This window comes from Phacochoerus africanus, chromosome 6 (assembly GCF_016906955.1).
Source record: "Phacochoerus africanus isolate WHEZ1 chromosome 6, ROS_Pafr_v1, whole genome shotgun sequence".
NCBI classification, from domain to species: domain Eukaryota; kingdom Metazoa; phylum Chordata; class Mammalia; order Artiodactyla; family Suidae; genus Phacochoerus; species Phacochoerus africanus.
The window spans coordinates 1,181,428-1,207,696 of record NC_062549.1 but is presented as its reverse complement, the minus strand read 5'-3'; the positions used below and the strand labels follow the sequence as shown (position 1 = coordinate 1,207,696).

The 26,269-nt window shown below is 59.9% G+C and overlaps 1 protein-coding gene across 7 annotated transcripts in view; it reads right to left on the bottom strand.

Annotated features, from left to right (window-relative positions):
• Window positions 1-1,448: 1,448 nt before the first annotated feature.
• The window catches only part of TOP1MT (DNA topoisomerase I mitochondrial), a 28,712-nt gene continuing 3,891 nt past the window's right edge, over window positions 1,449-26,269 (bottom strand). Inside the window, exons 2-14 of one of the 7 annotated variants that reach the window (XM_047785530.1) lie at window positions 22,833-22,948; window positions 15,932-16,053; window positions 14,957-15,079; window positions 14,106-14,293; window positions 13,368-13,512; window positions 12,414-12,557; window positions 12,009-12,194; window positions 10,128-10,196; window positions 9,819-9,933; window positions 9,154-9,298; window positions 8,644-8,729; window positions 1,970-2,119; window positions 1,449-1,632 (exon numbers count right to left, since the gene is read on the bottom strand). In XM_047785530.1, the coding sequence (XP_047641486.1) occupies window positions 1,478-1,632; window positions 1,970-2,119; window positions 8,644-8,729; window positions 9,154-9,298; window positions 9,819-9,933; window positions 10,128-10,196; window positions 12,009-12,194; window positions 12,414-12,557; window positions 13,368-13,512; window positions 14,106-14,293; window positions 14,957-15,079; window positions 15,932-16,045 (1,620 nt within the window). In that variant the 5' untranslated portion in view covers window positions 16,046-16,053; window positions 22,833-22,948 and the 3' untranslated portion in view covers window positions 1,449-1,477. Of the gene's footprint in view, window positions 1,633-1,969; window positions 2,120-8,643; window positions 8,730-9,153; window positions 9,934-10,127; window positions 10,197-12,008; window positions 12,195-12,413; window positions 12,558-13,367; window positions 13,513-14,105; window positions 14,294-14,482; window positions 14,619-14,956; window positions 15,080-15,931; window positions 16,054-22,832; window positions 22,949-23,063; window positions 23,326-23,470; window positions 23,696-26,269 lie in introns of those variants that run through there. The other 6 variants (XM_047785531.1, XM_047785525.1, XM_047785526.1 and 3 more) reach the window with 6 other exon arrangements.

Here is a 26,269-nt window from a genome sequence, read left to right as displayed (position 1 = left end):
CGAAAAGTAGGCAGAGGCTTATTAAGTCCAGCAAGGGGCTTAGGTGCCCCCCCCCGCCAAGATAAGATGCCTGGGTCTGCTGTGCAAACGCTGGAAAGGCTCTGTGACCGGAGGGGATGGGTTTGGGGCCTCCACCCGAGAACAGGAACCACCCAGGGAAGAGGCAGAGTCCTGGCCCAAGGACCAGCCTCAAGAGCCACCCGCCCTCAGCTGCTCCAGAGGCAACAAGCCTCCCCGTGCCCAGAGCCTGCCCTTCCTCTGCGGATGGAGCCACAGGAGGCTCTCGATGGGGGTGCGAGGTCGAACCAGAGAAGAGGCAGTTTTTACAAACTCAAAGGATACAGAGCGCGGGGAACAAGAGTGTGGTCAGTGACCTCCAGGGATCAAGCCTTCTCTCCGTCCGTTGAAAGAGAACAGGACAGTATTTAAATGGGGCCGGGACAGCGGGGCGGGGTCCACCGCAGACGGACGGCGAGGGCTGCACGCGAGGGGAGGGCAAGGCCAGGGATGCAGAGGGAACAGCGCTGTGGCCATTTCGTCTTCTCCAGGCCACCCTGCGGCCGTGACCACTTACTGTCCTCACGCGCACAGCACACCAAGTCCCGGCCAAGGGCCGTGTCGGCCAAGGCTGCTCTCACCCGAGATTCCCCCAGCCTGGGTGTAGACGAGAGGCCTCCTGAGCCAGAGAGCAATAAACTAAGTACAGAACGGTCACGTGCCCCAACCTAGACCGTCAGGACCCCTCCGCCCTGGGCTGGGCTGTGGAAGGGGCGTCTCCCCCCCCGTTGGTGATGGTCCTAGCCCCGCCTCAGCCGGCCCTGGGCGTCCCAGGCCACAGAGCCACCTGACACCTTCCCCGGACTCTGCTGAGACCAGCCTCTGGGCCTGTACACACTCCTCAGTGGCCTGAGGACGCTGCCACAACTCTCAGGCCAAGAACTCAGCCTGGCCCCACATGCTCCCCCAGGGACATGTGGACTTCACCCACCCCCGAGGCCACCACGTCCCCAACTGCCAGGTCAGTGCCTGGAGGGACAGCCCGGCCCAGGGCACCTGGACAGAACACCCCCCGGGGGGAGACTGGCCCAGACACACTTGGGGCTCCACCGTCCCACCTGTTGAAGAGAGAGGTGCAGCGTATCTGAGGGCTCCCTGTCCGGTGCTGGCGCCAGTGTGGGAGCAGGGGTGGCAAAGGACCGTCAGAGCGTGGCATCTGCTCCCTGTCAGGGGTCCCACCCACTGGCCCCGCAGCCCCGCGCGTGGCTGGCCAGGCTCTCCAGAGGAGCACGGGTGGGCACGCAGCCAAGCCCCATGGCACAGCCCCTGACCATCTCTCTGCAGAAACCCTGAAGGGGCCCCTCCTGGGGGAGGGGACACATCAAGGGACAGGCCAGGTGTCGGCCACCTTCCTATATGACGCCGACACAAAAGACACCTGCAGCCTTACATTTCATTGTGCAAAATCCCCCGATGTGCTTTAATAGTGCAAAAGCTGCCAAATACATCCGATGAGGCCCAGGGAGGCCCGATCAGAACTCGAAGTCCTCGCCTGCCATGTCGAGCGCCCAGGCAAACTTCTCCCTCTGCGTCTTGTTGTAGATCTTCTCGACGGGCACCCCAAACCTCCTGCACCTGCCAGGAGACCAGGGCTCAGGAGGAACAGGGCACCCCGGCTACCGGCCGGCCCCTCTGGGGTGCCACCCACCCATGGCCACCAGCCCAGGGGTGAAGGGAGGGCGGAGTTCTCTGAGCAGGGCGCTCAGGGAACGCTTGTGGGGCACGCAGGCACCCCAAACACCCCGCCCCCAGTGGACAGGCTGCGGGGCCCCAGTGCTCGCAGTCCAGGGACCAGTGGCACAGGTCTCAGCATGGGGACACCAGCCAGTTGGGTCCCATCAGAGGAAGGGCTGTGCTGACCACGGGTCTGGGGGCCTGGAGTGGGGCCCCCGGGGAGTCTGGGCCCACATACCAGGCGATGCTGATCCGGGGGTCCAGGTAGTTGAGCTTGGACGTGCCCAGGGCCACCTGCTTGCCCTCCTCCTTGTCTGTGGCCTGTGTGCCCAGCCGCGCCAGCTGCTCCTCCAGCTTCTCCAGCCGCTGCCGCCTCTTCTCCAGGAAGCTAGTGGAAGAAGGAAGGAAACGGGCCCCTGTGCCACGTGGCTCCACTCCCCACCAGGCCGCCTGTGCTTGGCCCTCGCTGCCCACCCACCCTCAGCACGAGGGGGACCCATCCCCCAGAACAGCCTCGCAGGAGGGAAAGGTACAAAACACACAAAGGCCCCAACCAGAGGGGAAGAGACAGAATCAAACACGAAAGCCCTTCCTCCTGCTGTTCTCGAGAAATGCCGATTTATCAAGGTAGGACCCTCCTCTCATGCCCCACGTGCCCTTCAGATGGGATGCCGTGGGGCAGGCCCCTGCCCACGGCCATGATGCCCACATGTACATGAACTTCAACCCCAGTCCTTCTCCCAGGCGCTCGGGCTCCAAACCCACTGACACGTGCAGGGGAGATGCCACCGCAAAGGCTGGAGTGGCCCCAACAGACTCTGTGTGAGGCGGCCTCTGTCCCCGGGCTGTGCACTGGTGGGGGGCGCCCACATGGCAGGGGGCGGAGGGAGGGCAAGTGGCCAGAAGCTCCCTGGAAGGCACCGGGAGTTTCCCAGCAGCCCCCGGGAGCCTCGTTTTTCACTGAACGTGAACCCGCCTGGGCCTGGTGGCCGGACTTTCTTACACACACCCCAGCGCTGGAGACGGCACCTCCGCCCCGAGGACACTTGTCACCATGAGGAAACTCACGCTTTAAGAGCCACAGCCACAGCAACCGCAGGTGAAAGGAGACGCCCCCTAGACACAAGGACAGTGAGGGGACTGCAGACGCCCCTGGCGGCGGAGCTCCGGGGAGACTTCGCGAGAGCACTGACACGGCGGGGGACCAGGCAGAGCCCTGCTCAGGAAGGGGAAGACCTCCCAACGCTGGGACCAGCATCACCCAGAGACGGGGCGAGAAAACCAGAGACCCTCCGCCGTTGCGAATACAGAAGGAAAGCCCCCACCACGCCAGCAAGCCTGACCCCGGCTACAGATCCTGCACCCCCTCCAAACCAGGCTCATCCCTGAGACGAAAGAATGTCACGCCCGAGTGCCAGCTGGCGCCACCGTCGGAGCGGCAGGAAAACCATGGCACGCCATCATCACAACAGACGCAGAAAAAGCACCTGACAAAACCCACACCTTCCACGAAAAAACCTCAACAACAGGAACAGAAAGGCGTGTCCTTGTCTCGACAAGGGCACCTCGGCAACCCCCGCAGGTGACCTCCAGAACGAGACCGGTCCACGGAGGGCACCTGGACCCAACACCGCCAGTGGCTCCGGCCAAAGCATCAGGCAAGAAAAAGACAGTAAGCACCAACTGGAAAGGAAGCAGCAAACTGTCTCTACTTGACCATGACGACCTGCGAAGAAACTTCCAGAACTAACGAGTAAGGCCAGCAGGGTGCGGGTGTGAGACCAGCATGCATCAGCTCTGTTTCTCGACCATGTGCAGAGAAGAGCCAACCCAGGCCCGCCGGGAGGAAGGGCCTGCTTATGAGGCTGGACGGCGGCGGAGGGGGCTCCTGTGCACGAACAGTGCTGCTCCTGCTCAACTCCCGCCTGCCTCCGGGAGCCTGGAGGGGGCACGTGCGGGCGGAGGGCGGCCACGCGGCCTCTCACGTACAAAGTCAAAGCCATGACTGCCAAGGCCTCATGTGAGTGTCGGGGAATCGCTGACCCTACAGACCGTCTGGGGAATCGTGGGGAAGTGGGGTTCACGAGCACTTGGCGACGTGAAGGGTGGGGAGGGCGCTCTTCAGAGAAGGAGGGATGAAAGGCGAGGGCAGGACGCGCCCTTGGTCACTGGGTGGGCTGCGGTGGTGCTCGTGGGGCTGTGAGGGGTGCGCCTGGTGACGAGACTGGGCTGGGTGCTCAGGCTGCTCTGCCCACAGGGCTAAACTACAGCCAGACGATGCCCGGCTTCTGCTCTCTAAGGGGGAGAACGGACTCAAAATTGAGCTTTAGATGAGTCCAAATGCTACCCGCTCACACTGCTCTCCCTGCCTAGTGGGAGGAAACTGTGAGATCCGTTCCCAAGCCCAGAACAAAGCTTTAGAGCAGACCGCTGCTCCCCCCGCCACCGCATTCCAGCTGGGCTCCCCCGGGCACCTGTAAAGACTGCACTGCTAGGGACTTGAGGAAATGTGCAATAACAACAAACAAAACAAAACACGGGAGTTCCCGTCGTGGCGCAGCACAAATCCGACTGCGAACCACGAGGTTGCGGGTTGGCTCCCTGGCCCCGGCCAGTGGGTTAAGGATCCAGTGTTGCCATCAGCACGCGGCTCGGATCCCGCGTTGCTGTGGCTGCAGCGCAGGTCGGTGGCTGCAGCTCCTATTCGACCCCTGGCCTGGGAACCTCCATATGCCTCAGAAGCGGTCCTAAAAAGACAACAAACAAACAAACAAAAAATCTAAACAAAATATTGGCAAACCAAATCCAACAGCTCTTTAAAGGATTATACACCACGACCAAGTGGGGTTCACCCCAGGCCCCAGGATGTGGCTCGAACATGCAAATCACCGTAATTCACATCAGCCACAAAAAAAAGGTAAAACGCTGACCATCTCAAGATGCAGACCAATCATCTGACAATTCAGCATCCACGGAGGTCCCGCCGTGGCGCAGAGGTTAAGGAATCCGACTGGGAACCATGAGGTTGCAGGTTCCATCCCGGCCTCGCTCAGTGGGTTAGGGACCCGGCGTTGCCGTGAGCTGTGGTGTAGGCTGCAGACTCGGCTCGGATCCCGCGTTGCTGTGGCTCTGGCGTAGGCCGGTGGCTACAGCTCCGATTCAACCCCTAGCCTGGGAACCTCCATATGCCACGGGAGCAGCCCTAGAAAACGCAAAAAACAAACAAAAAATTTCAACATCCATTCATGATAAAAACTTACCAAAGTGGGTATAAAGGAAACCTAACATAATAAAAAGCCACGTATGACAAACCCACCGCCGACAGAACCCTCAAGGGAGAAAAGCCGAAAGCCTTCCCACTAAGACCTGGAACAAGACAAGGATGCCCAGTCTGGCCCCTTGCACTCAACGGAGTTTTGGAAGTCCTGGCCACAGAGGTCAGACAGGAACGAAAAGGCATCCAAACTGGAGGGGAAGAGGTGACACGACACTGTACAGAAAACCCTAAAGACTCCACAAAGAAACTTCTAGAATTGACCCATGGAGTCAGCAAGGCAGCAGGATACAAGATTAACTACAAGAATCAGTTGCATTTCTTTTCACTAACAATGAAATATCAGAAAGAAAAAGTTAAAAAAAAATCCCTTTTAAAATTGCATCAAGTGAGTACCCACCATGGAAACAAATCTGACTAGGAACCATGAGGTTGCGGGTTCGATCCCTGGCCTCGTTCCGTGGGTTAAGGATCCAGCATTCCCATGAGTTGTGGTGTCGGTTGCAGACGTGGCTCAGATCCTAAAATTGCATCGACTGAGTTCCCACTGTCGTGCAGGAGAAACGAATCTGACTCGTATCCATGAGGACGTGGGTTCGATGCCTGGCCTTGCTCAGTCAGCTGAGGCTCTGGCATTGCCATGAGCTGTGGTGTAGGTCGCAGACATGACTCAGATCTGGCGTGGCTGTGGTGTAGGCCAGCAGCTGCAGCTCCCATTCTAACCCTAGCGCGGGAGCCTCCATACACCACGGGTACGGCCAAAAAAAAGAAAATAGAGTTACCATATGATCCAGCAATCCCACTGCCAGGAATATATCCAGACAAGACTCTAATTCAGGAGTTCCTGTTGTGGCTCAGTGGTTAATGAACCCAACTAGTAACCTTGAAGTTGTGGGTTCAACCCCCGGCCTCGCTCAGTGGGTTAAGAATCTGGCATTGCCGTGAGCTGTGGTGTAGGTCATGGATGCACCTTGGGTCCTGCATGGCTGTGGCTGTGATGTAGGCCAGCAGCTGCAGCTCCAATTCGACCCCTAGCCTGGGAACCTCCATATGCCACAGGTGCAGCCCTAAAAGTAAATAAATAAATAATAAAAATTTTAAAAGGGCTATAATTCAAAAAGACACAGGCACCCCTATGTTCACCGCTTCACCATTTACAACCAAGACATGAAAACAACCGAAATGTCCACTGACAGATAAAGAAGATGGACACAGATAAAGAATAGATAAAGATGGCCACACACACACACACAGTGGAATACTACTCAGCCACGAGAAAGAAAGAGGGCGCTCCTGCTGGGGCACAGTGGGTTAAGAAGCGACTGGGTCACTGTGGAGGTGTGGGTTTGATCCCCGGCCAGGCCCAGTGGGTTCAAGGGTCCAGTGTTACCACAGCTGTAGTGTAGGTTGCAGCTGCAATTCAGACTCAACCCCTGGTCTGGGAACTTCCACATGTACAGGGGCGGCCAGAAAAGAAAAAAAAAATGAAGTAATGCCATTTGCAGCAACGTGGGTGGCCCTAGAGACGATCACTCGAAGGAAACTAAGTCAGCTGGAGAAAGACAAAGGCCACAACCTCCCTCGCGTGTGGGATCTCGAACAGGAGAGAAGTGAACGCCTCTACAAGACAGGAAGACCCGAGGCACAGAGAGCAGCCCTGCGGTGGCGGGGGGTTTGGGCTCCGCAGACGCAAAGCACGTCATCCATGGATGAACAAGGTCCCGCTGTGCAGCACAGGGAGCCGTGCTCGACACCCCGGGCCGAGCCGCCGCGGGGGGGTGCAGACAGGAACGTGGGTGGGTGGCTGTGCGCACGATGACTCACTGCCGCACAGACGCACACAGCCGGGCAAGTCAGCCCCACCGTGATAGCGTCCTAAGAGTGAACCAGAACAAGGAACTATTAAAAAAGAGAAAAGAGACACTGGCGGACTCACACTTCCTGCTTTCCAACTCACAGGAATCCAGACTGCGCGGTGGCAAAAGGACAACGAACGTGGGCAGAACGGAGCCTAGAAACAAACTAAAGCACCTGCACCACCCGATCTTCCCCAAGGTGCCTAGACCATTCGGTGCAGAAAGAACGGTGCTTCTCAGCAAACGGTGCTGGGCAAACTGGGTGTCCACATGCAAAAGAACCAACGTGGACCCAACCTTAGGTCACATACAAGACTTAACTCCCTGCGGATCAAGCAGCTAAGGAATGACTCTACGGCCTTGAACCAAGCAAAGCTTTATTAGACCCGAAGAATAACAAAAACTAGACTCATCACGCTTCTACAATCTTGTCCTTCAAAGGATACTACCCAAAAAATAAGACGACAAAACAGAGAGCGGGAAAAAGCTTCTCCAAGCCACACTGGAACAGGTACCTGTGCCTGAAATGAATCCTGAGCTCTTCCCACCAGTCACAAGGCAAGGAACCAACTGGAAAACGGGCAAAGGACCGGAGAGACGGTCTTCCAAGCACGCCCACAAACGGCCGTGAGCGCAGAAGGTACCCTGTCGCCAGCCACTGGGAAACGCAAACTGAGCACACGCTGAGACGCCACCTCACACCCTCCCGGCTAAAACCAAAAAGAGGAAAGACAAGACAGTTGTTGGCAAGGATGCTGGAGAAACCAGCACCTGTGCCCAGGTGGTGAGAACGAGAGGGGCGGTGCCTGCCACCGTGGGAACCAGCCGGGCGCTTTCTTGAAGTACTAAACCTCGGTGCTGCCGATGACCCAACAATTCTACACGAAACTCACAAAAGCCAAACGTCAAAGAAAGACACCAAAAACCCCACAAAATCACAACATGGAGGAGTTCCGTTGTGGCTCAGCAGAAACAAACCCGACGAGTGTCCATGAGGACTCGGAGTCAATCCCGGGCTCGGGCTTAAGGACCCGGCGTTGCCGTGAGCCGTGGGGTAGGTCGCGGGCGCGGCTCGGATCCGCGTTGCTGCGGCTGTGGTGGAGGCTGGCGGCTGGCGCTCTGATTCGATCCCTGGCTGGGAACCTCCACGTGCCGTGGTCGCGGCCCTGAAAAGACAGACGTCACCAAGTAGAAACACGCGTGCGTCCAGATACACGGACGCTAAGACGTGGTCTAACCTCACACCGCGAACTGGTGGGCAATCGCACCAGGGAAGCGCTGGCAGCCGCCACTCTGGTGAGCTTAGCAACAGGACGCCAATCCCGAGGGGCCACACCCGCCCCCCCCCCCCCCGGAGGGCGAGACCCCGCTGTGCGAACCCCAGGGGCCGGGGTGAGGAGGGAGCGCGAGGGCCTGGAAGCAGGCTTGTGTGAGGCGAGGGCACGTTCTAAAAGCCAGAGCGGTGCTGGCTGCGTGGTCCTGGGGCACCAAAGCCAGGCACGTGCACAGCCAGGGGGCGAACCGTGCGCCTCGGAGGGAGGGACCCCCGCGGCCTAGAGCCTGGGGGCCAGACACAGGGCGCCAGGCCCCGGCTGACTGCCCAGCGAGGCCGGCCACGGCCCTCCGCGTGCACTTCCACTGCTTCGGGGTTTGGGGCACAAGGGACAGTTTGTGTTTTTTAAGCCACAAGATACAATTAGAAGGAGAAATTGGTGAAGGGAAACCCTGACCGTGGCCGACCCCAACTCGGGGCCGCACCCTCGGGACACCCGCGCCTCAGACCTGCCGTCCGCTCTGGATGCGTGGCCGGCCCTCGCCTTCTCCAGCTCTGCCTTGGCCTCGGCCACCTGCTGCTTCTTTGCCTCAATCTGCAAAAAAAAAAAAAGAGGGGCCCACTCAGGCTGCCCCTGCCACACCCGGGCCAGCCCCAGGGACCAGCGTCCACAGCCAGCTGGCCTAACACCCTGAAAGGGCCTGGCTGAGCCAGGTCGCAGGGGGACCTGTCTGCCCAGGTAGGGTGCCAGGGCGCCGGCCCTGATTGGTCACTCTGTCGCCAGGGAACAGGGTGAGTCCAAGAGGCCCCAGACATACCACCTGCTCCAACCAGACCCAGCCCTGTGCTGACCTCTTCCCTGAACTAGAGGCCTTTCCGCCCCGGAAGGCCACACAGGGCAGCACCCACCCCCGAGCCTGTTCCTGGCCAGCACAGGGCCCTGGCAGCCCCAGGGAGGGCAAGGGGGGAGCCCTGGCCACTGGTCCCCAAAGGTCCTCCCACGGTGCCTTACCACACACCTTCGACCGGAGAGCCTGCATTGACTTCTCGAAGGTCTTGGGAGGTGCCCGCTGATGGTTACAGAGGACGGCGACGGCCCGGTTCGCGCGGTTGTAAGAGAGCAGCTTAGCGGCGATGCTGTCTTCAGCTGAAAGACAGGGTCGGCTGGACAGCAGCCACCGCAGCTCAGCAGTCACTGCTGCACCAAGTGAGGACCCGGGGGCGGGCCCCAGCGAGAGGGACCCGGTCCACGGGGCCCACAGCAGGGGCAGAGCTGGGACCTCCCCAGACCCCCATGAGGGCATCAGGCCGTGGCCAGAAGCCCCCACCGGGGACCCAGAGGATGGGGGAGCTTGGACGACGGGGTCAGAAGGCGGCAGGAAGAAGGTTCCCGCACACGAAGGCAACATGCAGAGCTGGGCAGGCACTGCAGACGAGATCCGACTGCCTGCGGGGCAGGAGCGGTGGGGCGGCCCTGGGGAGGCCAGAGCCAGGAGCAGGGGACCCTGCAGGGAAGGCTCGGCCTGGGGCCCTGGGCCCTTCCAGCTGAGACACACGCACCCCTGACCCTTCCTGCTCAGCCCACACCTGGACCAGGCGAGGCCACCTCCACGCTGCCCTAGACACTGGCCACAAGGCATCCTACCACACGCAGGTGCCCTGTCCCAGACCAGGGGACACGCACCTCTGGTGAGTGCTCGCAGCTGGCCCTGCAGGGTGATGCTGGCGTTGTAGGTCCGGAAGACCTTGGCCGTCAGCCCGTCCATCAGGTCCTGCAGGTGCTTGTTCAGGCTGGCGGTCTGAACACAGGCGGAAAGGCAGGTCTCAGCAGGTGGTTTCCTTTGGGGACAGGGTCACGTGTCCCTCCCAGCCCCCGCCGCACACACGCTTCCGGGTGGAAGGAGGCTGCTGGTTGGACGGACACCTTCTTGCTCAAGAGAACGTGCCGGACTCAGTGCCCACGCTCCTCCCAGCTCGTCCCCGACGGGCTTACAGTCAGTCGGTCAAAGAGCTCCTCCCCCGGGTCTTTGTTCTCCATGAACAGCTGCAGGTTCCTGTACACCTGCCACAGGGAGAGGGGCCCTTCAGAAAGACCGCGGCGGGAAGCAGCCTCCCGGGAACCAGAGGCGGAGGGGTTAAACGAGGGCCGCACAGGGACGTCTGCACGCGGGACGCGGAGACCAGCGGACCGCGCTTCCCGCAGGGGGCAGGGGGCAGCGCCCTGGGGTCACGCGCCGGCACTGGCGGCCCTGCACACCCCAGCTCCTTCCCGCCACCCACGCTGGGCTTCCTCCAGGTCACCCCAGGTCCACAGTCAGACTCGCCCGACACCACAGGCCCTCCGACAACCTTCGCAGACTGTCTGTTTCCCTCCGCCGAGCCCTTCCGCGAGAAATCACTTCCCCTGCAGAAGCTGCTCCTACTGCGAGAAGGCTCCCTGGGGGCCCTGGCCTCACACCCTCCCTGGCATATTCCCGTCCTCCCAGCTCACGTTGGCCTGGGCCCATCTCTCCAGCCAGCTCCGCACTGCCCTCCACGCAGGTGTGTGGCTGCCCCACTGGGCTGGACGCCAGGTGCCCAGGTCCAGACATGGCAGGATGGGCCCTGCTCTCAGCACCACGTCCCCCAATTCTCCAGACCCCTGGGTGGGTCAGTGCCTTACGGAAGAGGCCCCAGAGCACTTCCTCCCCCACCGCCACAAGGGGACAGGCAGAAGGCCTGGCCACGGCAGGAAGGGGGCCTCCCCAGCTCACAGCCCTCCATTCCAGCCTCCAGACTGTGAGACGTAAACACCCGTTTATGAATCATCCATCCTAGTGTTTGGTCAGAAAACCCCCTGCCCCCCCCCCCCCGCCCCCCGCCCAGGGAGGCCTCTGCCCCTCCTCGCCTGGCAGCTTCTCACTAGTGCACCTCCGGTGGATTTCAGAGGCCTGGGCGCACCAGGCACCGGGGTGCATCACACCACCTGAGCGGGTGTTTCCGTGCTGCTCCGTCAGGCTCCCCAAAGCCCCCATTTGTGTCTGGGGAGCCATGTCTTCCTGAACAAGGCAGGCAGGCAGCAGCGGGTCTGCTCTCACTGCTGCGACGCGGTGCCCACCCAGACAGAGGCCAGGGCGACCATCATGCGAGGCTCCACCCCTCCAGGAGAGAGTGAGCCCCGAGTTCTAACTTCCCTCCAGACCTCCTGGCGAACCAGAAACGCCCCCCGCCCGCAAAGGCCAGGCGCCGTGGGCGCGAGCGTCAGCCGGCAGGCTCCACACCTGAGCCTCAGCCTTCAGAGAAGGCACCAGGGACACCGCCAGAGTGACCACAGCGAGCTGACTGCCCAGAAGACCCTTCCCAGGTGTGCTGGGGTGAACAATGTCCCCCAAATTAGCGTCCTTCATGCAGGAACTTCAAAACATGACCTTTTTCAGGTCTTTGCAGATGCAATCAGTTAAGATGAGGTCACAGTGGGCTGGGCCCCACACCCAGCAGGAAGACGGACGCAGGGGGACAAGACTCGGGGCCGGGGTGGGGGGGGGGAGACACAGAGGCAGGCAGACACTGCAGTGATGCTGCCTCAGGCCGCGACGCCAGGGAAGGCCCAGAAGGACTCTCTGCAGAGCGGCCAAGGGCCCAGGCCCTGCCACAACCGGATCTCCGACTCCCCGCCTCCGAAGAGGCGCGTTGAGGCTCAGTTACAGCAGCCGCCAGACTAACCCACCGGGAGGACGGCGGGTCCAGGTCAGCCTACGGGGCCTTCCTGCGCCCCGCGCGCCGCCGCCTGACCTGGTTATCCTCGCGCGCACGGGAAAGACCAAGGGCCGCGCGTCGGGGGGGCCGCGCGTCGGGGGGGGGGGGGGGACCCGCCCCCGCCCGCACAGGCACTCACGGGCTTCTCCACCGGCACTTTGTTGTAGTAGCGGATCGAGTCCTTCCCCAGGAAGTCGAACTCCACGACATAGGGGCGGCCGTCGGCCTCTGGGTGCAGCTGGACGTGCTCCACGCGGAGGGAGCAGCAGCCCACGGTGTCGGCCGACTCGCCCTCCTCCTTCTCGTTCCCGGCTCGCAGCGCCAGCTGGACGGGGCGGGGCCGGGGCGGGGTCAGGGCGGCGCAGGTGCAGCAGGAGCGCGCGCACACCCCGCCCGCGCCCAGGCGCACCCCGGCCCCCACGAGCGCGAGGCCGCGGCTCAGGACCCGGAAGCCCCGCCGTCCCCCAGCTGCCCGGCCAGCCCGGCCCTGGCGACCGGCGCCCATCCGCGAAGAGCAGGCCGGAAAGCCTGGGGCCGTGCGCACCTTGTCGATGAAATAAAGGGCTACAGCGCGCTGTCTCGCCTTCATTTCCCGAGACTTCCAGTCGGCCCGGTACCGAGAACGGATCTCGTCCACCACGCCTTTCAAGCGCCGAGCCACTTCGTACTTTTCCCAGTCTCTCTCCCCCTAAATGAGAATAAGTTGCAAGGAAAACCCGGGGTGCTCCTGGCAAGCAGGAACCTGCCAACACTCTGATCCAGGACGGGGCCGCTCCAACCTGCGCAGCGGGGACGGAGAGCAGACCCCCAAATTCACTGAAATCTAAACAGGGTGTAGGAGTTCCTGTGTGGCTCAATGGTAATGAACCTGACTACCACCCATGAGGGTGTGGGTTCGATCCCTGGCCTGACTCGGTGGGTTAAGGATCCGGCATTGCCGTGAGCTGCGGTGTAGGTAGCAGACAGGGCTGGGATCTGGTACTGCTGTGGCTGTGGTGTAGGCTGGCAGCTGTAGCTCCGATGAGACCCCTAGCCTGGGAACCTCCATATGCCAAGGCTGTGGCCCTAAAAAGACCAAAAAAAAAACAAAACAAAACAAAACAAAAACAGCAAAACATAAAAAATAAAGAAGGTGTAAAATTTAAATTCCCTTTTTCTATTTTTTATTTATCTTTTGCATTTTAGGGCCACAACCATGGCAAATGGAGGTTCCCAGGCTAGGGAGCTCATCAGAGCTACAGCTGCTGGCCTACACCACAGCTCCAGCAATGCCAGATCCTTAACCCACTAAAGGAGGCCAGGGATCAAACCCACAACCTCAAGGTTCCTAGTCAGATTCGTTCATGCTGTGCCACAACGGGAACTCCAAATACCCTGTTTTTAAAGCAAATGGCTTCCGGAAACAATGTGACTTCAGAATTGGCCTGATAACGCCCAGGACCTTGGGGACTCCCTGCCGAAGGGTGTGGCCCAGCTGCTCAGTCAGAGCCCGGCTCACCTTGAGCTTCGAGCTGGGGTTCAGCATGACATACTTGGTGGCATTCTGCACATTCTCCGTCCACGACGCCAGCCATGTGACCGTGCGGTCCGACCGCACCTCCTTCCACTGGTGGCCTGCCGGGGGCTCTGGTACTTTTGAGTCCCTGCATCAGGAGAGCGACCTGAACCCAACAACTCAAGACCCCGCGCGCTTAACTGGGAGCCAAGTTCTCCCACCTCCTGTGACAGGGCCGCGCCTGGCATCGCTGGCCCTGGCGGTCTGAATCTGTCCCAGAGCCGCCTCCTCGCCCCAGCGGAGCCCTCGTGTCACGGCCTCTCTCCCTCTCAGCTCCGGCAGCACCATGCACGGGACAGGCTCGTTCAGGGCTGCCCCCACGTGTGGACCAGGGCCACAGGCATCTCCAGGAGCTTCAACAGCACGAAGGACCCCGCTCAGCCAGGGCCCACACGGTGGAGGCACAGAAGCCACTGCTGGAGCGCGGCCCACAAGGGCCACACACGCGTGTGTAATCAGAGCATCTCGATAACCTGAAACGTGAGGGGCAAGGGCCGTGCTGAGATCAGGCAGACAAGCTGTCGTGGTGCAGAAAGCCTCCGGCCGGCGGCACAGGGAGGCGGGCTGGGCCAGCACCTGCGGGAACCTGCCCTGTCGCCCACCCAGAGCCCGGAGTGACAGCAACGGGGCCCCGTGCTCCCTGAGGCTCGCGACCACGCCCCAGGCGAGGGCCCGGCGCACCTGCCGCAGTTGATGGTCACGTCCTCCGGCAGGACCCTCCGCTTCAGCATCCCCATCTTGGGGTGGTCGCCGCGGCCCCGGAACAAGCCGGGCGGCTCCGTCTTGAAATTGCCTATCTTCTCTCGGTGCCCGTCCAAGATACAGTAGCCAAACTCCTGCTGAAGCTTCTCCGCCTCTTCTTTGAGCCTCTGTGTTAATAAAACAGTACGTAGGTGTCGGGAGAGAAGAGACAGGATGAGCCCAGTGCCCACCTCTGCTGCGCTGGGAGCACCCGTCAGAGCCCAGGAGGCCGCCGAGCCCGGGGCGCAGCGCCCGCGCCCGTGCCCGCTCCCGCCGCAGCCGTGCCCATCCATGTCCAGCACGAGGGAGCTGCTGACCCCCTGGTTCATCCCGCAGGTTCGTGTGGTGAACAGACCAAGCTCTGCGCACACCCACTTAGGAGGCGTGTGACTCGCGAGTGTCTGAGCGTGCAGTCTCTGCTGTGCCACAGAGGGACGGGCGGTGTCTCGGGGAGCCCTGGGACCTGGGTTCAATCCCCGACCCAGCAGAGCGGGCTGCAGCGCTGCGGCTCGGGTGGCGACTGCAGCTCAGTCGGATCTGACCCCTGGCCCAGGGGCTCCGTCTGCCACGGCGCAGCCGAAAAAGAAAAAAGGAGGCTCTGAGGACGCAGGCGCATAGTCAGAGCCCCCTCGCCACACCCTCCAGGGGCTTGTCTAGAAGAATCCCCGCAGAGGGCTGGCCTCTGAGGAGGGGAGGGGTCGTGTGCTCCGCCCCCACGTGAGGCCACCCGCGCGCCAGCATCCTCCCCCCTCCCCAGGGCCCCAGCCAGACGGTGCCCCGAGCAGCCTGACCTGCTTCTCCTCCCGGGACAGGGCCCTCCGGGCCGCGGCCCTGTCCACGAAGTGTCTGTGGATCTCCGTGAAGTCGCACTTGCTCAGGCGCTTGATGACCTTCCTCTCGGCTGCTGTCATTTCCTGCACCGAAGCCAGACCCGCGCGCTCGAGGACCTGAGGCCGGCGCCCATCCCATGGCAGCGAGACCCTGGCCCGCGCGGCTGGGGCCCACCCCACAGGCTCACGGTCGCCCCAGAAGCAGGACGACAGACTGGGCGGAGAGCACCAGGCCGCCCCGCCGCCTCCGCAGGGGTCCCCACAGGAGAGCCTTTGCAGGAAGGTGGCCCGGCGGGGGTGGGGGGGGGGGCTCCCTCCCTCCTCACGGCTGCATCAGCCCCGCGGCCGCAGCTGAGGCACGGCCCCCACCAGCAGCCCGTGGCCGGGGCGCTGAGAGCCTCCCTCACCCTCAGGGGGACGGCCTGCCACCCGCGCCTGCTGGGCCGGGCACGACGACCACAGCGGAGCCCGTGCGCCCCATCCCCCCGGCTCCCTGCGGAGAGGTGGCTGCACAGCCACACCACGCCCTGTGACAGAGCGGTGGGGGCCTGTCACCCGGGAAAGGGGCGCACATGGCGCTGGCGCCCTCCCCAGAGCAGGTGGAAGGGGCCTGGGCCCGCCTTCGCGGGGTGAGGTCCACGGACGTAGCCGGAGCTGAGCGCCGTCATGCACGGGAGCCGGCTTTTCAAGAGGGAAACGAGAAGGCAACTGGCACCTCATCCCCCAGAGCTTCCCAGCAAGCGCTTCTGTTTCCTGGGGACCAGAAGGGGCCACCCCTGCCCCCCCCCCCCCCCGCAACGGCCTTTCCTGGGGACCCCACGCCTGGCCCCGCCTGCCCCGCCAGCGGCTCGGAGAGAAGCGAGGCAGGCACGCGCCGGCCGGCACCAGGCCGAGCTGCGAAGCGGCCCCGGAGAGCCGGCGCCGGGCCACACGCACCTTCCGCCAGTCACGGAAGAAGTTGTGCCGGAAAACTTCTTTGGTTGTGTACTCGTGCTCCAACATTTTCCCGTAAAACGTGGCAACCTCCTCGGCTGCTAAGCTCAACTTCATGGGCTTTCCTGGCAACGGCAGAAGACACACCGATTGAGGGAGCTGCCGGCTGTGTCCTCCAGGCCGCAAGATCCTGCTGCTCAGGCCATCGTGTGTCCCCCACCCTGGGTTGTATCCCGCTACAGGTGTCGCCAAGACCAACGCGTTCCGGGTTTTCTTAATTCGGAAGCATGTGCTCTGAGTAAAAGACGACTCTCAGCAAGATATTGACGAACTGAACCCAACAATGCATAAGCAAGATCATAAACCACAACCAAGCTGGAGTCACCCCCGAGTCACAAAACGGTTCCACACAGGCAGCTCCATGCGATCATCTCAAGAGATGCCGAGAAGTCACCTGATGAGACCCAACGTCCGTCCATGAGTGGGTTAAAAGGGAACATACCTCAACGTAACAAAAAGCCACGTATGACAAACCCACCGCCCACAGAACCCTCAAGGGAGAAAAGGCGAAAGCCTTCCCACTAAAACCTGGAACAAGACAAGGATGCCCAGTCTGGCCCCTTCCACTCAACGGAGTTTTGGAAGTCCTGGCCACAGCGGTCAGACAGGAACGAAAAGGCAGCCAAACTGGAGGGGAAGAGGTGACACTGCCACTACATGCAGGTGACACGACACTGTACAGAAAACCCTAAAGCTCCACACAGAAACTCCTAGAATTGACCCATGGAGTCAGCAAGGCAGCAGGATACAAGATTAACTACGGAAATCAGTTGCATTTCTTTTCACTAACAATGACATACCAGAAAATTTTAAAAATCCCTTTTAAGACTGCTCCCCAAAAGGTAAAATCCTTAGGAATAAACCTGACCAAGGAGGTGAGAGACTCATATGCTGAGAACTAGAAAATGCTGACAAAGGAAACGGAAGACAGTTCAAAGTGGAAAGATACCCCATATTCTTGGGTTGGGAGAATGAACATTGTTACAGTGGCCACACCACCCAAAGTGATCTGCAGACTGAATTCAGCCTCTACCAAATTGCCCATGACTCTTGCCAAAGAACTAACCCTAAAATTTATTATACCCTCACAACTGGACAGCTGCACGTAAATCAGTGACACTAGAACACACCCTCACACCATGCACAAAAATAAACTCAAAATGGCTTTTGAAGACTTAAACATTAAGACACCCCAAAACTCGAAGGGAACACAGGCAGGACATTCTCTGGCATCCATCATACAAATGTTTCTTTTAGGCCAGTCTCCCAAGGCAACATAAATAAAAACAGGGAGTTCTCGTTAGGGTTCAGTGGTAACAAACCCAACTAGCATCCATGAGGACACAGGTTCAATCCCTGGCCCCGCTCAGGGGGTTAAGGATCCAGCATTGCCGTTACCTGCAGTGTAGGCTGTAGACTTGGCCTTGGCAGCAACTTGGTGTGGCTGTGGTGTAGACCAGCAGCTGCAGCTCTGATTCGACCCCTAGCCTGGGAACCTCCATATGCTGCAGATGCAGCCCTAAACACACACACACACACACACACACACAAAAACTCAACATCACTAATTATTAGAAAAATGCAAATCAAAACTATAATGAGGTACCACCTCACACCGGTCAGAGTGGCCATCATTAAAAAGTCTACAAATAACAAATGCTGGAGGGGGTGTGGAGCAGAGGGACCCTCCTGCCCTGCTGGTGGGAATGTAAACTCGATGTGCCGACAGTCGGTACGGAGGTTCCTCAGAAGGCTCAATATACAACCATCATATGATCCAGCAATCCCACTCCCGGGCATATAACCAAACAAAGCTTTCACTCAAAAAGATACCTGCACCCCCTATGTTCACAGCAGCACCATTCACAACAGCCAAGACATGGAAACAACCCAAACGTCCATCAACAGATGACCGGATTAAGAAGATGTGGTGCATAAACAAAAACAAAATAATGCCACCTGCAGCACATGGATGCCACTAGAGATTCCCACACTAAGTGGTCGGAAAGAGAAAGACAAACACCATGCGATATCACTCCTACGTGGAATCTGTGACGTGGCGCAGAGGACCCAAGAGGAAAGCAGAGTAGAAGGACTGGAGCCCACCTGCTCTCATGACAGCAACGAAATCACAACAACTGCTGAACAACCTTCACCAAAATAGACTGCAGACTAGCAAAAAAGATATCCTACACCGGAAGACAAACAGGAGGCCACATTGGGACCTAGGAGGGGTGATTACGTGATATAAGCAACCCCACACCCACCGGGTGGGCAGCCCACAGACTGGAAAGGAACTAAACTATATCGCAGAGCTCACCCACAGGAGTGAGAGTTTGAGCCCCACGTCAGGTCCCCACGCCTGGGAGCTGGCATTGAGAGGAGGAGCCCCGGAACATTAGGTGTTCACGGCCAGTGGGGCTTGTGCACGGGAGCTCCGCGGGACTGGGGGAAATGGAGACTCCACTCTTGAAAGGCACACACAGGCTTCCGTGCGCACTGTGTCCCCGGGCAAAGCAGAGACTCCAAGGGAATCTGGGCCAGACCTGCCCGCAGCTCCTGGAGGACCTCCTGGAAAATGGGGTGACTGTGGCTCATTGTGGGGCAAGGACATTGGAGGCAAAGGTCTCGGGAAGAATCCTCCCTGCGTGCTCCTCTAGAGGGCGCCACTTTGGGAAAACCTGGTGTGCCCCCCCCCCACCATCAGGACTGAGACACCCCAGGCCAAAGAACAAGCCAGGTGGGAACACAGCCCCACCCATCAGCAAACAGGCTGTCCGCCTAAAGACCCCTCCAATCGCACAGCCACCTCTCATCACAGACAAAGCCCCACCCACCAGAGGAATGAGAATCAGCCCCACCTCCCAGTGGGCAGCCAGCAGGCCCTCCCATCAGGAAGCCTACAGCAAGCCCCCCACCTCCAGACAGAAAGGGGGCAGGCATCAGAAGCAAGAGAGGTTATAACACTATTGTTTGCAAAAAGGAGACCACACCAAAAGTCTATAAAAAATGAAACGGCAGAGAATTATGACTCAGATAAGGGAGCAAGGAAAAAACCCAGTTCCAAACACCATACACGAAAATAAACCCAAAATGGATTCAAGACCTAGACCTAAGACCAGACGCTATAAAACTCCTAGAGGAAAACACAGGCCAAACCCTCTCCGACATAAACCACAGCAACATCTTCTCAGATCGCCTCTTAAAGTAATGACAGTCAAAACAAAAATAAACAAATGGGACCTAATCAAACTTAAAAGTTTCTGCACAGCAAAGGAAACCCTAAACAAAACGAAGGGACAACCCACAGAAGGGGAGAAAATCTTTGCAAATGAACCAACTGACCAGGGATTCATCTCCAAAATTTATAAACACCTCCCACAGACAGCTCAATACCAAAAAAACAAACGACCCCATCCAAAAATGGGCAGAAGATCTAAGCAGACACTTCTCCAAAGAAGACATACGGATGGCCGAGAAACCCAGGAAAAGGCGTTCCGCGTCACGCATTCTTAGAGACACGCACATCAAAACCACGCTGAGGGACCACCTGACACCAGCCAGAACGGCCATCATCCAAAAGTCTCCAACCAGCAAGCGCTGGAGAGGGTGCGGAGGAAAGGGAACCCTAGGACCCTGCTGGTGGGACTGTAAATTGGTGCAACCACGTGGAAAACAGCATGGAGATGCCTCCGAAAACTCAAAACAGAACGACCATTTGACCCAGCAGTCCCACTCCTGGGCACCTACCCAGAGAAAAGCACGACTCGCAGAGACGCACGTACGCCGATGTTCCCTGCAGCGCCACCTGCAATGGCCAAGACCTGGAAACCACCTCAACGTCCGTCGACAGAGGCCTGGAGCCAGAAGAGGGGGTGCACACACACCATGGAATGTGACTCAGCCACAAAAAGGAACGCAAGTACGGCATTTGCAGCAACATGGGGGGACCCAGAAATTATCACGCTAAGTGCAGTCAGTCAGATAGGGAGGCACCAACATCAAAGGCTTTCCCTGACACGTGGAACCTGAAAACAGGACACAAGGAACTTCTCTGCAGAACAGAAACTGACTCACAGACTTTGAAAAACTCATGGTTTCCAAAGGAGACAGTTTGGGGAGGGGGAAGGGATGGGCTGGGGGTTTGGGATGGAAATGCTGTAAAATTAGGTTGTGGTGATAGTTGTACAGCTATAAATATCATAAAACTCATTGAGTTTTTAAAACAGGACGACCCAAAAAAATAAAATATGGCACAGACAACCTATCTACGGAACAGAAACGGCCTCACAGACGTGAAGAAGAGACTCGTGGTTGCCGGAGCGGAGGGAGTGGAATGGCCTGGAAGTCCGGGGTTAGCGGATGGACAAGCGAGGAGGTCCTACTGTATTAGCAACTAAAGCGAAGCACTTGCAATAGAACATAAGAGATAATATGAGAAAAAGAATTCATATGTGTATAAGAATTTATATGTGTATAGTCTCTGCTGTAGAGCAGAGAATCATAGACCATTGTAAGTCAACTGCAATAAAAAAATTTTAATGAAGGAGTTCCCATGTGGCACAGTGGAAATGAATCTGCCTAGGAACCATGAGGTTGTGGGTTCCATCCCTGGCCTTGCTCAGTGGGTTAAGGGTCTGGCGTTGCTGTGAGCTGTGGTGTAGGTTGCCGACGCAGCTCGGATCCCCCATTGCTGTGGCTGTGGTGTAGGCTGGCAGCTGCAGTTCCAATTAGACCACTACCCTGGGAACCTCCATATGCTATGGGTACGGCCCTAAAAAGACAAAAAAAAATTTTTTTAATGGATATAGAAGCATAGAAAACCCAGAATGCTAAAGGAATCCTGAGGAAAAAGGACAAAGCTGGAGGTATAACTTTCCCAGACTTCAGACAACGCTACAAAGCTACAGTAATAAAAACAGTGTGGCAAGATTCTTGACCTCTGGAGTTCCTGTTGTGGCTTAGTGGAAATGAATCCGACTAGTATCCATGAGAATGCAGGTTCGATCCCTGGCCTCGCTCAGAGGGTTAATAAGCATCTGGTGTTGCCATGAGCTGTGGTGTGGGTCAGAGACACAGCGCAGGTCTGCTGTGCCTGTGCCTGGCAGCTGTGGCTCCAATTTGACCCCTAGCCTGGGAACTTCCATATGTCGTGGGTAAAGCCCTAAAAAGCAAATTAAAAAAAAAAAAAAAAAGATTCTTGACTTCTAAAAAGTCAGCAGTTCTAAGCTCTACAAGAAAATCTTAACTAATGCGTTCCTTTTCCAGGTGAGGAATCTAAGGCGCAGATACACAAAAAGAGGTATTCAAGTCTCCCAGGCTGATGAAAACGCTAAGCATCCAACACTCAGCCCAGCCTCTCCGCTACACGGAGCTACACAATCAGCCACACTCCCCTCCAGTTAAAGACCCATTAGGTGAAACTGGAAACTCACAGGGCTCTGGATGAGCCCTGCTTTGCCCACAGATTACTGACAGCAATTCCGATGACTAAAAGATTACACTCTTTAGTGCAAGTAGTTTGTGTGTACACACACACACACACACCCTGTGCAAACACAGACAAAATTGACCAGAAAAAATTCTAAAGTGTGCTATTGGCACAAAAACACATATATGGGTCAACAGAGCCAGAGATAAACCCACACACCTACAGTCAATTACCCTTCAACAAAGGAGGCTGCCACCATTACACCGACATTTGCAGCTCAACAACACCTGCAGGCCTCAAAGCAGAAAAATGGGAGTAACTGTAGCAGCTGCAACCTTTTAAACACCTTCCCATTCGCCCAACTACTGTGGCGGTTGCTCGAGGAACTGGGGTGGAGACGCTCAGTGGAGAACAGGTGTCCCGGCCAAGCAGCCTACAGGCCCGCGGCCGGGAGGCGGGAGCCACAGGGACTTCTCCCAGCGGCTGGGTGTGCTCGAAAATTTTCCTAACAAAACGCTGGGGGACACAGACGCATTCGTTTGATAACAAGGATGAAGCAGCGCAGTTCTTGCCCTAACCAGCTTCTGAGGCCAGGGAACCACAGGAGCAGCCAAGGCGCAGGGGCTGGGCTCCCGCCCGAGACGCGCTGCCCCCCCCGCCAGGCCGGGCGCGCCCCATCCCTTCCCGCCCAGCAGAGCGGGCTCCGGAGCACCGGGGACGGGCTCTGAGCGCCGCCAGGCATGGATTTCAGTCCCGCCGGAGAAACAGGTGCTCAACCGAAACCTCCGTCGAGGGCGCGGCCACGGCAAGGAAACGGCGCGCCGTGCGGGCGCCGGCCGAGCATCCCGGGCAGCGCGCTGGGACGGCTGGGACAGCCCTCGGGACGGCTGCTCCAGCAGAGACGCGGAAAACCGGGGCCAGGTCAAACCCGCAGCAGAGGCCGGGCGGGGCGGAAACTCGCCCAGCTTCTAAGCAGCCGCACGCCCGGGAGCCCGCGGGCAGCCTGCTCCCCACCCCCAGGGCCCCAGCAGGCCTCACCCAGAGGGTGGTCCGGCTGCAGGCCCGGGGGCGGGGGCACAGCAGGAAGGCGGCGGCGGCGGCAGAAGCCAGCTGGGCCAGCTCAAGGACACACGGCCGCGCCCCCGCCCGCCCGCCTGGCAGGAGCAGCCCTGGGCGGGCGCAGCGGGGCTGGGGACCCTCAGTTGCTGACCCCTCAGGCGGCCTCTCAACTGCTGACTCGGAAGGGGCCCGGCCCGGCTCTGAGCGAAGCGCGAGCGTCTCCCAGGGCCCAGGCCGGCCCTGACCCCAGGGGCAGCCCCACCGCCGCCGGAGCAGCAGGCCGGGGGGGGGGGGGGGGGGTGCTCGGCCCGCGGTCGCGGTGAGGGGGGGGGGGGGGGGCCGGGCAGTCCTCACCGTCGTAGTAGAAGCGGACTCCATCCGGAAGGGGCTCGTACGGGGGCGCGAAGCACGGGCCTCTGTGCTCCAGCTGCGTCCACCTCACGCCGCGGGGGCTCCTCTCCTCTTCCCACCTGCGGGAGGCGCAGCAGTTCCGACGCCCACGCCCCCGGCCCGCGGCCCCGCCTCCCAGCGGGTCAGCCCCCCCCCCCCCGCCCCCCGCTCGGGCCTCGAGCCCAGCAGCCCCACCTCCGCGGCCTGGAGGGGCTCCTTCAGGGCTGCCCCAGAGCCCGGGACTGGCTCCAGAGGGCGCCCTGGGAGCCACCGCCGTGAGCTCTTGTGACCGTTTTTGCTCCAAAAAGGCCTGGCTGGCGCCCAGTGCGGGGCTGAGCAGGAGGCAGGGGAGAGGGGGCACCAGGACCACGAGCCCCCAGGGGACAGGGACCGAGCAGATATTCCGGCGGAGAGGTGGCCCAGACGTGTGAGCCTCGAGGACGCTAGGGAGGGTCTGCTGTTGGCAGTGGGTCTCGTACCACCCAACGCGTCCCTGGGAGCCCGGCCAAGACCCCCGCCCCCACCCGCCCCAGACCTTCCACCTGCGAGGAGCCCCAGCAGCCACCACACAGGGCCTGCCTCCATGTGACCTTGCTACCTACCTCCCCGGCCCTGGAGCTCTACCAAGGGCCTGCTCTGGGCCAGGGCCTGCCAGGTCCTGGAGCACAGACGACCAGCAGGCCCTTTCCCCAGGAGATAAGATGAATTCAGACAGAAACTTGCTTTGGCTTAGGCGGAAGGGGGATGGGGGTGGCTGCTGCTGGATTCGGCAGGGCCCTCTGCCAGCTGAGCTGGAGCAACAGGGCGGGGAGGAAAGCAACTCCCGGCAGGAGGAAGAGCAGTGCAAAGGCCCCAGGACAGTAACGGCCTCGGCCTGGCAGAGTGGGGGCCTCGGAGTCTGCCCCGGCCAGGCCCTGCCCTCGGCACCAGCGCCAAGAGGCAGGCAGCCCGCCGGGTGCAGACGCGGCGCCAGGTGGAGCCAGGAGCCTCCCGCTCAGCCCTGAGCTCAGGCAGCCCGGTGGACTCAGAAGAGTCTCTGAAGGGCTGGAGACGGGGAGGGGCAAGCGAGACAGATTGGTGACAAGGCCCAGCTAGCAACGTGGGAACCCGGGAACCGGAGCAGAGGAGATGAGCTCGGGTGGAGCAGTTTAAGAACATGCTGGGCGGAACCACGGTGCACAGAGGCGAGGGGTAACGGTGGGGCGGGACCCGGCTGAATCAGAGGCCACGTCCTCGGAATTCGGGGCCTCATCCTGCTGCCCTAGCCCAGGAGATCTAGGCTGGCCGTCGTGCCAGGACACCCCATTCGTGCCAATGAGAACAGAAGCTTGGACAACGTTTTACAACGGACAAGCATTCAGCAACGGAAGACACGTCGGTTTCAGATTCCGGAACATAGCCAAGTGTGGCACCCAGGACTGACCGAGCACAGCCACGTGCTGGGCAGCATGCCAAGGTCCTCGCCGCCAAAGCCACCAGCAGATTCTACCACTGTCCCTACCTCACATGAGGACGCTGAGGTCAAAGTCCAGCAACTCCCTGGCCAGGACCCAAGTAGGGCTGGGGCTGTGGGGCTCACCAGGGCAGACCCCGGTGCCAAGGCTGCTGTGAGAAGCAAGCTCGCTTTCAAAGGGAGGTCGTGCTCCAACCTACTTCCAATCCTGTGCAACCACAATGTGCTGCTCTTTCTGGAAGCCGTGTACCAGGCGTACCAGCCCAGGGGCCACTGCAACCCAGCACGGTGGGCGGCCCAGCTCCACACGCGGGCCTGACACCTCCCTACCGCCCTGCGCTCCTGTTCCCCCCCGCCCCCCGCCCCACAGCAGGCCCCAGACCCCCAGAGGCAGACAGAAGGTTTCCACTGGCAAGTTTCTGGCTCCTGATGATAAAGCCGAGGTACTGTCTGTACCTGGGTCACAGGAGCCAGCCGGCCAGACCACAGGAAAGCACAGCCCGTAAGCACGCTGCTAATGATGTCAGCGCCACAGCAGGAACCCCCGGGGCACGCAGCTCTTTGGAAACGTGGCATTTCATGCCAGGGACCACCCTCCTCCCCGCCGCCGCTACCCCCCCCCGACAGCTCACTTCCCATAAGACTTGGGAAGGGTAACGGTGGGGCGGGACCCGGCTGAATCAGACTCTGCCCTCATCCCCCAGGAAGGAGCGTGGGAGCCCTGGGAGCAGAAGCAGGCCTCAGCTGGGGGCACAGCGGCCACTACGGGGAGACTGGACGCCTGGATCCTGCCAGGGATGCGAATGAATGAACCACAGCTTCTGGAAACAGGCGGGAACTGAGACTCCAGCAGGGAGCACGCCATCCAGTTCAAAATAAACCAGCACCCAACACCACCAGAAAGGCCCCACACAGCTACGTAAGCAACAGAACAACAAAAAAAGCTTAAAAATAAAAAAAGAAACCACCTTTGGAGAAACCAAAGAGCAGCCTGCACTGCGCCCTGCTGGGCCCAACACTCCCTCTGTCCGGTGCCTGGGAGGGGCCGGACGCATCAGCCATGAGCCACCACACCCTCAGCCCGAGGACTATCTGAAGTGGCTGGGGCCCCAGGGGCTGTCGTGTGCACCAGGCTCTCCAGGCCCCAGGAGCCAAAGCCGGCCCTGCCCCGGGGTGCAAAGGGCCCTGCCTGGCACACTTGCCTAACTGGCCATGCCGAGTCCAGGCCCCAGGCCCCGAGGGCACAGACTAGGTCTCTGTAATCACACACTCGTCCTGCACACCAGGCCAGATGTGGCAGAGGAACAGCTCACACTACCAGCAGGCCCTCTGCACCACAGGCCAGCAGGTAAGGGCCAGTGTGCAAAGGGCAGCTCACCCCTGTGCAGCTGAACCCTCCTTCCCCCACTCAGCTGCCCCACCCCCCACCCCGGTCTGACCTCCCAGCTCCGCCCTGGGCAGCACAGACCACCGCAAGCCCTCCAGGGAGGGCCTGGTCAGGAGGGGCCGCTTCCAGGAGCCCAGAGGCAGCAGCGGGCCAAGCTCCACCTCTTGTCAACCCTGGGCAGGTGCCCAGCTCCCCTGCCTCGTAGGACAGGGCTTGGGGACTGTGGGAAGAGGACACACGACACCTGTCAGCCTCCACCCACAGAGCACACAGCAGGCCAACGCTCTGTGAGGCCCACCTGCTGCCACGTGAGCTTCGAGGCCCTGCACTCGCTCTCTCTTCTCATCCTACTAAAGTCAGCAAGTACACCTGGGCCTGAGCTGCCGGCCGGTTCCTCCATCAGAATCCAAAGCCCACTGTTTTCTTTTTTCTTTCTTTCTTTTTGGCCTTTTTGCCTTTTTTAGGGCTGCTTCCGCGGCATATGGAGGTTCCCAGACTAGGAGTCTAATCTGCTGGCCTACACCAGAGCCACAGCAACACGGGATCCGAGCCGTGTCTGCG